At 50.4% G+C, this 13,392-nt stretch overlaps 2 protein-coding genes across 7 annotated transcripts in view; one reads left to right on the top strand and one right to left on the bottom strand.

Annotated features, from left to right (window-relative positions):
- Window positions 1–446: 446 nt before the first annotated feature.
- Window positions 447–13,392, bottom strand: part of LOC132388713 (NACHT, LRR and PYD domains-containing protein 3-like) — a 148,314-nt gene continuing 135,368 nt past the window's right edge. For all 5 annotated transcript variants that reach the window (XM_059961094.1, XM_059961097.1, XM_059961098.1 and 2 more), the window contains 2 exons: window positions 6,264–8,001; window positions 447–666 (listed from right to left, as the gene is read on the bottom strand). In XM_059961094.1, the coding sequence (XP_059817077.1) occupies window positions 576–666; window positions 6,264–8,001 (1,829 nt within the window). In that variant the 3' untranslated portion in view covers window positions 447–575. The remainder of the gene's footprint in view (window positions 667–6,263; window positions 8,002–13,392) is intronic.
- The window catches only part of LOC132388714 (uncharacterized), a 77,128-nt gene continuing 64,910 nt past the window's right edge, over window positions 1,175–13,392 (top strand). For both annotated transcript variants that reach the window (XR_009510320.1, XM_059961100.1), the window contains exon 1: window positions 1,175–4,198. The gene's annotated coding sequence lies outside the window, so the exon portion shown is untranslated. The remainder of the gene's footprint in view (window positions 4,199–13,392) is intronic.

Here is a 13,392-nt window from a genome sequence, read left to right as displayed (position 1 = left end):
AGGAGGTAGGGGGACGGGGAGTGGAGATCCCACAGGAGGAAGGGGGATGGGGAAGAGAGATCCCACAGGAGGAAGGAATGGGTAGCAATCTCCGAGGATGAGGATGTGAAATGTGGAAACCATAGACAGGGTGCAGAGGAGATTTGCAAGGATGTTGCCTGGATTGGGGAGCATGCCTTATGCGAACAGGTTGAGTGAACTCAGCCTTTTCTCTTGGAGTGACGGAGTATGAGAGGTGATTTGATAGAGGTGTACAAGATAATGAGAGGCAGTGATCATGTAGATAGTCAGAGTCTTCTCCCCAGGGTTGAAATGGCTAGCATGAGAGGGCATAGTTTTAAGAATGGGCTGCTGGAGGCGAAAACTTTAAACTCCAGGATGGTTACATGGAGCTTAGAAATATAGAGCACTATGGGTAAAACCGAGGTAATTCTAAGGTAGAAACATGTTCAGCACAGCTTTGTGGGCCGAAGGGCCTGTATTGTCCTGTATGTTTTCTGTGTGTCTACTGATCACATTCATTCTCAGTGTCAGACACCCAGTGACTGTAAACACAATCTCCCACAGTCTGGTACTTACCACAGTATCTGTATTTTACACTCCGGGTTCCTCAGAGCCGAAGACACCAGTTTCACTCCTGAATCTCCCAGTTCATTATGCCCAAGTCTAAACACAAACAGACAGATTGATAAACAAAGTGATTCAAACCGTGGGTCTGGGGGAATTTCTGTCACTCGGATATTTCAGGAAACATTAAACTGTCCAGTAAATCACTGATCGGAGTTCCCATCACTGTCAGTGTCCCTCACTGCCCAGCTCCAGTGTATTTACCGAATGTCGGTAATTTCGTCTGTCGGTGTGACCCTCTAAACCCCACATATACTGTCCCATTCCCCAATGGAGAGAAAAGTGTTTCTGACCGAAATGCAGAAATGTCAATGGGACACAGCGAAATAGACCCACCCAAGCTAAAGGAATGGGGAAGAGAGATCCCACAGGAGGTAGGGGGTTGGGGAAGAGATCCCAGAGGAGGAAGGGGGATGGGGAAGAGAGATCCCACAGGAGGAAGGGGGACGGGGGGAAGAGATCCCACAGGAGGAAGGGGGTTGGGGAAGACAGACCCCACAGGAGGATGTGGAAGAGAGATCCCACAGGAGGAAGGGGGATAGGGAAGAGAGATCCCACAGGGGGAAGTGAGATGGGGAAGAGAGATCCCACAGGAGGAAGGGAGATGGGGAAGAAAGATCCCACAGGAGGAAGGGAGATGGGGAAGAGAGATCCCACAGGAGGAAGGGGGATGGGAGAGAGAGATACCACCAGAGGAAGGGGGATGGGGATGAGAGATCCCACAGGATGAAAGTGGATGGGGGAGAGAAATCCCACAGAAGGAAGGGGAATGGGGAAAAGAGATCCCATAGGATGATGGGGCATGGGGAAGAGAGATGAGACAGGAGGAAGTGGGTGGGGAAGTGAGATCATACAGGAGGTTGGGGGATGAGTAGGAGAGATCCCATTGGAGGAAGGGGGATGGGGAAGAGAGATCACATAGGATGATGGGGCATGGGGAAGAGAGATGAGACAGGAGGAAGTGGGTGGGCAAGTGAGATCAAACAGGAGGTTGGGGGATGAGTAGGAGAGATCCCATTGGAGGAAGGGGGATGCTGAGGAGAGATCCAACAGTTGGAAGGACGGGGGAGTGGGAACAGAGAGCCCAGAGGATGAAAGGGGGATGGGAAAGCGAGATCTCACAGGAGGATTGCTACCTGTGCCACGTGCTAGTGAGGCTAGAAATAGGAAGATAATGCAGCTAAATACGTGGCTGAGGGGATGGTGCATGAGGGACCGGTTCATGTTTCTGGACAATTGGGATTTCTTCCAGGGGAGGTGGGACCAGTTCGAACTGGACAGTTTGCACCTGAACTGGAGGGGACTAACATCCTTGTCGGTAGGTTAGCAAGTTCTGCTCCGGGGGTTTTAAACAAGGTTGCAGGGGGAGGGGAACCAGAGTATTAGAGCAGATAGTGAGGTGGTGGAGGATAAGGGTCATGCGAGGACTGCTTGTATAGACAGATATCAATGGTTTGTATGTGATAGAAATGTTCTCAGGTGCATCTATTTCAATGCAAGGAGTATTGCAGGTAAGGCAGATGAGTTTAGATCGTGGATTGGCACGATGATATCGACATTATTGCTATTAGTAAGACTTGGTTTGCAGGAGGGGCAGGACTGGCAGCTTCATGTTCCGTGTTTCCATTGTTTCAGATGTTTCAGGGATGAAAGGGGGCGGAGTGGCATTACCAGTCAGGGGAATATCACAGCTGTGCGTAGACGGGACAGCCCGGAGGGTTCGTCTACAGAGGCCATATGGGTGGAGCTGAGGAACGGGAAAGGTGTGACCACACTAATAGGGTTGTATTATAGACCGCCCAGTAGTCAGAGAGAATTCGAGGAGCAAATCTGTAGAGAGGTAGCACACCAAATTAAGAAACAGAAAGTCGTAATCGTAGGGGATTTTAACTTCCCACATATTGACGGGGACTCCCATTCTGAGAAAGGGTTAGATGGCGTGGAGTTTGTCAAATGTGTCAGAAAAGTTTTCTAAATCAATATATTGAGGTATCAACGAGAGAGGGTGCAGTACCTGATCTCCTATTAAGTAACCAGACAGGTCAGGTGACAGAAGTATGTGTCGGTGAACATTTTGGGTCCAGTGACCATAATGTCATTAGTTTCAAGATAATTATGCATAAGGATAGGACTGGTCCGCCAGTTAAGGTTCTGAATTGGAGAAGGGCCAATTTTGTGGAAATGAGAGAGGATCTGGGAAGAGTGGATTGGGATAAGTTGTTTTCTGGCAAGGATGTGTTCAGTAAATGGAACGCCTTCAAGGGTGAAATTTTGAGAGTGCAGAGTTTGCATATTCCTGCCAGGATTAAAGGCAAAGTTAACAGGCAGAGGGAGCCTTGGTTTTCAAGGGATATTGGCGATCTGCTTAAGTAGGTGTTTAGCAGCTATAGGAAACAAGGAACAAATGAGGTACTTGAAGAGTATAGAAAATGTAAGCAAATACTAAAGAAGGAAATCAGGAAGGCAAAAAGAAGACATGAGGATGCTTTGGCAGATAATGAGAAGGTAAACCCGAAGGGTTTCTACGAGTAAATTAAGAGTAAAAGGATAGTAAAGGACAAAATTGGTCCCCTAGAAGATCAGAGTGGTCGTCAGTGTGTGGAGCCTCACGAGATGGGGGAGATCTTAAACAGTTTTTTTGCGTCAGTGTTTACTCAGGAAACTGGCATATGGAATTAAGGGAAACAAACAGTAGTGTCATGGAACATATAGAGATTAAAGAGGAGAAGCTGCTTGCTGCCTTACAGTGAATAAAGGTAGATAAATCCCCCGGGCTTGACATGATATTTTCTCGGACCTTGAGAGAGACTTGTGTAGAAATTGCAGGGGCCCTGGCAGAAATATTTAAAATGTCCTCAGCCAGGGGTGCGGTGCCGGAGGATTGGAGGGTAGCTCATGTTGTTCCGTTGTTTGAAAAAGGCTCCAAAAGTACACCAGGTAATTACAGGCCAGTGAGCCTGACATCAGTAGTAGGTAAATTATTGGAAGGTGTTCTGAGAGATCAGATATACAAGGATTTGGACAGCCAAGGGCTGATAAAAGATAGTCAGCATGGCTTTGTGTGTGGTAGACCATGTTTAATGAATCCTGTAGTGTTTTTCGAGGAGGTTACCAAGAATGCATATGAAGGAAAGGCTGTGGATGTTGTCTACATTGACTTTTGTAAGGCCTTTGACAAGGTCCCACATAAGAGGTTAGTTCTAAACATCCAGTCACTAGGTATCCATGGAGAGGTTGTAAACTGGATTTGAATTGACTGTGTGGGAGAAGACAGAGAGTGGTAGTGGATGATTGCTTCTCAGACTGGAGGCCTGTGACTATTGGTGTGTCTCAGGGATCTGTGCTGGGACCATCGTTGCTTGTTGTCCATATCAATGATCTAGATGATGATGTGATAAATTGGATCAGCAGGTTTGCGGATGACACTAAGATAGAGGCGTTGTGGACAGCGAGGAAGGCTTTCAAAGCTTGCGGAGGGATCTGAACCAACTGGAAGAATAGGCCAGAAAATGGCAGATGGAATTTAATGCAGACAAGTGTGAGGTGTTCCATTTTGGAAGGACAAATCAAGGTACAACATACACGATAAATGGTAGGGCACTGAAGAGTGCGGAGGAACAGAGGGAGCTGGGGGTTCTGATACATAATTCCCTGAAAGTGGCACCACAGGGAGACAGGGTTGTAAAGAAGGCTTTTAGCATCCTGGCATTCATAAATCAAAGTACTGAGTATAGGAGTTGGAATATTATGGTGAGGTTGTCTAAGACATTGGTGAGGCCAAATTTGGAGTATTGTGTGCAGTTCTGGTCACTGAACTATAGGAAGGATATCAGTAAGTTTGAAAAAGTGCAGAGAAGATTTACTAGGATGTTGCCGGGTCTTCAGGAGTTGAGTTACCAGGAAAGATTGAACAGGTTACGACTTTATTCCTTGCAGTGCAGAAGAATGAGGGGAGATTTGATAGAGGTTTACAAAATTATGAGGGTATAGACGGGGTAAATGCGAATAGGCTCTTTCCACATAGATTAGGAGAGATAAATATGAGAAGACATGGCTTCAGCGTGAAAGGGGAAAGGTTTAGGGGAGCATTAGGAGGAACTTCTTCACTCAGAGGGTGGTGAGAGTGTGGAACGAGCTGCCGTCTGATGAGGAAAATATGGACTCACTCTTAAGATTTAAGAATAAATTGGATAGATACATGGATGGGAGAGGACTGGAGAGTTATGGACTGGGTGCAGGTCAATGGAACTAGCGGAATAAGGTTTTGGTACAGACTAGAAGGACTGAATGGCTTGTTTTCTGTGCTGTAGTGTTCTATGATTTTATGATTCTATGGGGAGGAGAGTTCCCACAAGCAAAAGGGGAATGGGGATGGGGAAGCGAGATCCCACAGGAGGAAGGGGGATGGGGAAGAGAGATCCCACAGGAGGAAGGGGATGGGGAAGAGAGATCCCACAGGAGGAAGGGGGATGGGGAAGAGAGATCCCACAGGAGGAAGGGGGATATAGACAGAAAATAAACAGGATGAAGGGGGAAGGGGTTAAGAGATCGGCCAGGAGGAAGAGGGATGTGGAACAGAGTTCCCACAGGAGGATGTGGGATTGGGAAGAGAAATCTCACAGGAGGAAGGGGGTCGGGGAAGAGAAATTCCACTTGACAATGGGGCATGCCAAAGAGAGATCCGACAGGAAAAAGTCGATGGGGGAGAGAGATCCCACAGGAGGAAAGGGTATGGGGAAGAGAGTTCCAACAGCAGGAAGGGATAGGGAAGAGAAATCCATAGAAGGAAGGGGGATGGGGAAGAGCGATCTCACAGGAGCAAGGGGGATGGGGAAGAGAGATCCCACAGGAGGAAGAGGGATGGGGAGGAGAGATCCCATAAAAGGAAGGGGGATAGGGAAGACAGATCTCACAGGAAGGGTGGTGGGGTGTGTGGACAAGACATCCCACAGGAGGATGAGGAAAGAGTAATAGAGAGTCCACGGGAGGAATGGGGATGGGGGCGAGATTCCAAAGAATGGAAGGGAGATTGGGATGAGAAGTCCCACAGGAGGATTCCAAGGGTAAACGATAATCCTACAAGACGAGAGGACGCAGACATTTTTTGTACGTGTGCGTTGGGTCTGAACAGAGGCCCAGAGGAGATGCGCCCTCGCTCTTTGCGTATCTGGAAGTGAGCAAAGTCACACACGGGGAAGGGCAGTGGGAGGACAATCTCACAATGGTATTTCTTTCCTTCTCACTGGGACAGTCTGCTGACAATCCCTTGTCCCTCACCGGGAAGGGGGTGTGAATCTCTGACCCACCTGCTGCAGTCAGTGTCGGTCTGGGTGTCAGTAACAGTGAGAAGGAACATTGTCAATGGACGTGTCACAGGCAGCAAGAAACACGACCATTCCTGTGATTTACTCCCATTAAACCAATGGCCGTCATTCACTGATCTGATGAAGTCTCCAACATCCCTTCACAAGGAACCACAGAACCCTCCCGTCCTTGGGGAATTACTGACTGATCCCCTGGGCATTTGTCACAATTGTTCACAATCTGATTTACTACAAATTTACCAAAATTCCATTACATTGAAACAACACAATGGAACAGTTTCACAGATCAGAGTGAGAGATAAATCAAGTTACCTCAACTCCTGGCACTTGTGCAGCCCTGGTCCCAGCCGCTGGATTCCTTCACACTGAAAGTGGCAGCCCTCCAGGTTGAGCTGTTTTATTGTATCACAGAGTCCGATGACATGAGACAGGACCGCGCAGTCAATCGGGGTCAGAGTCATTCCACTGAGTGAAAACCTTTCCACAGATCCCAGAGCGGCCTGAGCCAGTCCACGATTCTGAGACTCAAACAGGTAGTGCAATGTGTTCAGGAGGCTCCTTTTACCGGCTTCACTCTCTGTGTTTCCACTCCGGCGTTTAACCTCCTCCTTCACCCAGTCAATCACCCGGCAGGTTGTTTCATTGGGAAATGGACCCAGAAACTCCTCCAGGCCCCGAGCTGTCATTGGGTTGGAGAGACCAGCAACAAAACGGAGAAATACCTCAAATCGCCCATCTGTCGTGTTGTGGGCTTTAGTGAGGAATTTCAGGATATCCCCGGGATGTGGATTCAGGAATTGTGCGACTGCAGCTACAAACTCTTGGATGGTGAGGTGTGGGAATGTGTAGACCACGCTTTGGGCAGAATCCTCTCTCTCCAAAAGCTCCATCAGGAACCCGGACAGAAACTGAGAAGGCTGCAGATTGTAGTTGATCAAATCTCCATCTGTAAACACAATCTTCCTCTTGGACACTCCTCTGAAGGCCATCTGACCAACCCTGAGTAACACATCACGGGGGTTCTCAATCTCACGACCATGGTTTTTCAGGATGTTGTAAATATAGTAGGAGTACAGTTGGGTGATGGTCTTGGGAACTCTCTGCGGGTCCCTGACTCTTTGTATGAAGAAGGGGCCCAGTGCCAGAGCGAGGATCCAGCAGTAGGAGGGGTTGTAGCTCATGGTGTACAGGATCTCGTTCTCCTTCACGTGTTTGAAAACAGCTTCGGCCACCGTCTGATCTTCAAAATACCTGATGAAATATTCCTTCCGTTCCTCACCTGAAAATCCCAGGATTTCAGCCCAGACACTGATATCCGCCTTTTCCAATAAATGTAACGCAGTGGGGCGGGTGGTCACCAGCACTGAACACCCTGGGAGCAGCTTGCCCTGGATTAAACTGTACACAATATCAGACACTTCACACCACCACTCGGGATCTGGGCACTGGTGCTTGGGTTCTGTATCTCTCCGACTGTCAGCAAAATCGATTCTGTGCTTGAATTCATCCAAACCATCAAATATAAACAGCAATCCCTCTGGGTTCTTCCAGACTTCTCTCAGGATATTCCCGAAGTAGGGATACTGATCCAGAATCAGTTCCCTCAGGTTTATTCTGTTGTTAATGGTGTTTAAATCCCGGAATTTGAAACTGAAGACAAACTGGAATTGTTGGTATATTTTCCCTGTGGCCCAGTCGTAAACAATCTTTTGTACCATTGTTGTTTTCCCGATCCCCGGGACTCCGGCCACTGCTGCTGAACTCCCAGATTTGGAGTTAGTTTGGGAAAAGCTGCTCTGGAACAACTGATCCATCTGGAGTTTCTGCAGCTCTCCGCAGAGATGTTTTTCTCTCCACTCCTCATGGTCTCTGCCTCTTGCCAGCAGCTCATGTTCCACCAGTCTCCGATCTCGAACAGTAGAAATGACCGTGAGCTCACCGTATCGATCAACCAGCTGGAAAACCTTCACCTTCTCCCTCATCAGGATCGTGTTCACTCTCAGTGTTTCGGTTTGTGCCCGCAGAGTCTCCATGTGTTTCCTTCGAACATCTTCCATGGGGACAGACAGTGGACAAACTGTTAGATGCCTCAACTCAGAACTCAGTATTTAAGCCCACAAGTTAGCTCAGAGCTGTTGTATTGATTGGATTCACCAACTGTTGTTCGTACAGTAAAGTAAATTTGATTAACAGACCCCTGACTGGACAGAGAGGCCTGTTCCAGATAAACACCAGGTCATCACATTTCCACATTAACTGTGCTGTGAAGGTGAGTATTTCCCTGGTAGTTTACTGACCCCCAACTGTCCCGTACTGGACAACATCACACTACTGCCACAGATATCATTGCTCCTAAGGAAGTATCTTTTAATCTTTTAATGTGTTGATGTGGCGTATGGAGATAGAGAAGAAGGTGGTGGGCATTCTGTCAAAGGAACAGGTCGGGGAATCACAGCTCACCCTCCCCTCCCACCATCACTGAATCAAAATACAAAGCAGCAGATTTGCTGATCAGAACATGCACTGTGGGTGGGTGGGTGGGGTGCGTGGGATCTCAAACTGTGTTCGAAACCTGTCGGGGTCTGTGGGGTTATGCACTGTGTCCGGCCTCTGCCAGGGATGTATGGGGAGAGCACAGTGTGTCAGGACCCTGTCAGGTGTGTGGGATCTCACAGTGTGTCAGGACCCTGTCAGGGGTGTGTGGGGTCTCACAGTGTGTCAGGACCCTGTCAGGGGTGTGTGGGGTCTCACAGTGAGTCAGGACCCTGTCAGGGGTGTGTGGGGTCTCACAGTGTGTCAGGACCCTGTTAGGGGTGTGTGGGGTCTCACAGTGTGTCAGGACCCTGTCAGGGGTGTGTGGGGTCTCACAGTGTGTCAGGACCCTGTCAGGGGTGTGTGGGGTCTCACAGTGTGTCAGGATCCTGTCAGGGGTGTGTGGTGTCTCACAGTGTGTCAGGATCCTGTCAGGGGTGTGTGGGGTCTCACATCCTGTCAGGACCCTGTCAGGGGTGTGTGGTGTCTCACAGTGTGTCAGGATCCTGTCAGGGGTGTGTGGGGTCTCACAGTGTGTCAGGACACTGTCAGGGGTGTGTGGGGTCTCACAGTGTGTCAGGACACTGTCAGGGGTGTGTGGGGTCTCACAGAGTGTCAGTATCCTGTCAGGGGCATATGGAGTCACACAGTGTATCAGGACACTGTCAAGGGCGTGAGGGGTCGTAAAGGTTGTCAGCGCCCTAACCGGCATGTGTGGTGTTTCACAGTGTGTCAGGACCCTGTCAGAAATATGTGGAGTCGCGTAGTGTGTCAACCTGTTTAGGGGTGTGAGGGGTCTCAGCATGTGTCAGTATCCGGTTAGGAGTGTGTGGTCTCACATCCTGTCAGGTCAGTACCAGCGGTGTGTGGGGTCTCAGTGTTTCAGGACCCTGTCAGGCATGAGTGGTGTCTCACAGTTTGTCAGGATCCTGCCAGGAGTGTGGGGTCTCAGGGTTTGTCAATTGATAATAGACAATAGGTGCAGGTGCAGGCAATTCAGCCTTTTGAGCCAGCACCGCCATTCAATGTGATCATGGCTGATCAGCCACACTCAGTACCCCGTTCCTGCCTTCTCCCCATATCCCTTGACTCCGCAATCTTTAACAACTCTATCTAACTCTTTCTTGAAAGCATCCAGAGAATTGGTCTCCACTGCCTTCTGAAGCAGAGCATTCCATAGATCCACAACTCTCTGGGTGAAAAGTTTTTTCTGAATTCCGTTCTAAATGACCTACCCCTTATTGTTAGCTGTGGCCTCTTGTTCTGGACTCCCCCAACATCAGGACCATGTTTCCTGCCTCTAGTGTGTACAATCGCTTAAAAATCTTATATATTTCAATCAGATCCCCTCGCATCCTTCTAAATTCCAGAGTATCGGGACCCTATCTGGTGGGTGTGGCATCTCATGGTGTATCACGAACCTGTCAGGGGAGTGTCGCGTCTGCCAGTGTGCCAGGACCCTGTCAGGGGTGTGTGGGGTCTCACAGTGTGCCAGGACCCTGTCAGGGTTGTGTGGTGTCTCACAGTGTGTCAGGACCCTGTCAGGTGTGTGTGGGGTCTCACAGTGTGCCAGGACCCTGTCAGGGGTGTGTGGTGTCTCACAGTGTGTCAGGACCCTGTCAGGTGTGTGTGAGGTCTCACAGTGTGTTAGGACCCAGTCAAGAGTGTGTGGGGTCTCACAGTGTGTCAGGACCCTGACAGGGGTGTGTGGGGTGTCACAGTGGGTCAGGACCCTGTCAGGGGTGTGTGGGGTGTCACAGTGTGTCAGGATCCTGTCAGGGTTGTGTGGCGTCTCACGGTTTGTCAATTGATAATCGACAATAGGTGCAGGTGCAGGCAATTCATGGCTGATCATCCACAATCATTACCCCGTTCCTGCCTTCTCCCCATATCCCCTGACTCCGCAATCTTTAACAACTCTATCTAACGCTTTCTTGAAACCATCCGGAGAATTGGTGTCCACTGCCTTCCGAAGCAGAGCATTCCATAGATCCATAACTCTCTGGGTGAAAAGTTTTTCCTGAATTCCGTTCTACATGAACTACCCCTTATTGTTAGCTGTGGCCTCTTGTTTTGGACCCGGGAACATGTTTCCTGATCTAGCGTGTCCAATCCCTTAAAAATCTTATATATTTCAATCAGATCCGGTCGCATCCTTCTAAATTCTAGTGTATTAGGACCCTATCAGGTGGGTGTGGGATCTCGTGGTGTATCAAGAACCGGTCAGGGGTGTGTGATGTCTCACAGTGTGTCAGGATCCTGTCAGGGGTGTGTGGGGTCTCACAGTGTGTCAGGACCCTGTCAGGGGTGTGTGGGGTCTCACAGTGTGTCAGGATCCTGTCAGGGGTGTGTGGGGTCTCACAGTGTGTCAGGACCCTGTCAGGGGTGTGTGAGGTCTCACAGTGTGTCAGGACCCTGTCAGGGGTGTGTGGGGTCTCGCAGTCTGTCAGGACCCTGTCAGCGGTGTGTGGTGTCTCACAGTGTGTCAGGATCCTGTCAGGGATGTGTGGGGTATCACAGTGTGTCAGGACCCTGTCAGGGGTGTGTGGTGTCTCACAGTATGTTAGGACACGGCCAGGGGTGTGTGGGGTCTCACAGTGCGTCGGGACCCTGGCAGGCATGTGTGGCTTCTCACTGTGTGTCAGGAACCTAAAATGTGTTTGTGGGATCTCACAGTGTGTCAGGTTCCTGACATGGGTGTGTGGAGTCTCACAGTGCGTCCGGACCCTGGTAGGCGTATGTGGCTTCTAACTGTGTGTCAGGAACCTAAAATGAGTTTGTGGGGCAGCACAATGTGTCAGGACCCTGTCAGAGACGCGTGGGATCTCACAGTGTGTCAGGACCCTGTCAGGGGTGTGTGGGGTCTTACAGTGTGTCAGGACCCTGTCAGGGGTGTGTGGGGTCTCACAGTGTATCAGACCCTGTCCGGGGTGTGTGGGGTCTCACAGTGTGTCAGGACCCTGTCAGGGGTGTGTGGGGTCTCATAGTGTGTCACAACCCTGTCCGGGGTGTGTGGGATCTCACAGTGTGTCAGGACCCTGTCAGGGGTGTGTGGGGTCTCACAGTGTGTCAGGACCCTGTCAGGGCTGTGTGGCATCTCACTGTGTGTCAGGACCCTGTTAGGGGACTGTGGCATCTTACAGTGTATTGTAAACCTGCCACGGGTGTGTGGCATCTCTAAGACCCTGTGAGTACCGTGTGGTCTCACAATGTGACAGGACCCTGACAGAGGTGTGTGGGGTCTCACAGTGTGACAGGACCCTGTCAGGGGTGTGTGGGGTCTCACAGTGTGACAGGACCCTGTCAGGGGTGTGTGGCGTCTCACAGTGTGACAGGACCCTGTCAGGGGTGGGTGGGCTCTCACAGTGTGACAGGACCCTGTCAGGTGTGTGTGGTGTCTCACAGTGTGTCAAGACACGGCCAGGGGTTTGTGGGATCTCACAGTGCATCCGGACCCTGGCAGGCGTGCGTGGCCTCGCACTGAGTGTCAGGAACCTGAAATGAGTTTGTGGGGCATCACAGTGTGTCAGGACTCTGTCAGGGGTGTGTGGGGTCTCACAGTGTGTCAGGACCCTGTCAGGGGTGTGTGGTGTCTCATAGTGTGTCAGGATCCTGTCAGGGACGTGTGGGATCACACAGTGTGTCAGGACCCTGTCAGGTATGTGTGGTGTCGCACAGTGCATCCGCACCCTGGCAGGCGTGTGTGGCTTCTCACTGTGTGTCAGGAACCGAAAATGAGTTTGTGGGGCATCACAGTGTGTCAGGACCCTGTCAGGTATGTGTGGTGTCGCACAGTGCATCCGCACCCTGGCAGGCGTGTGTGGCTTCTCACTGTGTGTCAGGAACCGAAAATGAGTTTGTGGGGCATCACAGTGTGTCAGGACCCTGTCAGAGACGTGTGAGATCTCACAGTGTGTCAGGACCCTGTCAGAGACGTGTGGGATCTCACAGTGTGTCAGGACTCTGTCAGGTGTGTGTGGGGTCTCACAGTGTGTCAGGACCCTGTCAGGGGTGTGTGAGGTCTCACAGTGTGTCAGGACCCTGTCAGGGGTGTGTGAGGTCTCACAGTATGTCAGGACCCTGTCAGTGGTGTGTGGTGTCTCACAGTGTGTCAGGACCCTGTCAGGTGTGTGTGGGGTCTCACAGTGTGTCAGGATCCTGTCAGGGGTGTGTGGGTCTCACAGTGTGTCAGGATCCTGTCAGGTGTGTGTGGCTTCTCAGTGTGTGTCAGGAACCTAAAATGAGTTTGTGGGGCATCACAGTATGTCAGGACCCTGTCGGAGACGTGTGGGATCTCACAGTGTGTCAGGACTCTGTCAGGTGTGTGTGGGGTCTCACAGTGTGTCAGGACCCTGACAGGGGTGTGTGAGGTCTCACAGTGTGACAGGGCCCTGTCAGTGGTGTGTGGTGTCTCACAGTGTCAGGACCCTGTCAGGGGTGTGTGGGGTCTCAGAGAGTTACAGGGCTCTGTCAGGGGTGTGTGGGGTCTCACAGTGTGTCAGGATCCTGTCAGGGTTGTGTGGGGTCTCACAGTGTGTCAGGATCCTGTCAGTGGTGTGTGGTGTCTCAGTGTGTGTCAGGAACCTAAAACAGGAGTGGCTTCTCACTTGTTTAGGAGTATGAGGGGTCTTAGTGGGTGTCAGTATCCGGTTAGGATTATGGGGTCTCACATCCGGTCAGGATCCTGCCAGGAGTGTGTGGTGTCTCACGGTTTGTCAATTGATAATAGACAGTAGGTGCAGGTGTAGGCAATTCATGGCTGATCATCCACAATCATTACCCAGTTCCTGCCTTCTCCCCATATCCCTTGACTCCGCAATCTTTAACAACTCTATCTAACTCTTCCTTGAAACAATCCGGAGAATTGGTGTCCACTGCCTTCTGAAGAAGAGCATTCCATAGATCCATA

This window comes from Hypanus sabinus, unplaced genomic scaffold (genome assembly GCF_030144855.1).
Source record: "Hypanus sabinus isolate sHypSab1 unplaced genomic scaffold, sHypSab1.hap1 scaffold_386, whole genome shotgun sequence".
NCBI classification, from domain to species: Eukaryota; Metazoa; Chordata; class Chondrichthyes; order Myliobatiformes; family Dasyatidae; genus Hypanus; species Hypanus sabinus.
The sequence above is the reverse complement of the archived record's forward strand: the minus strand, read 5'-3'. Positions and strand labels throughout refer to the sequence as shown.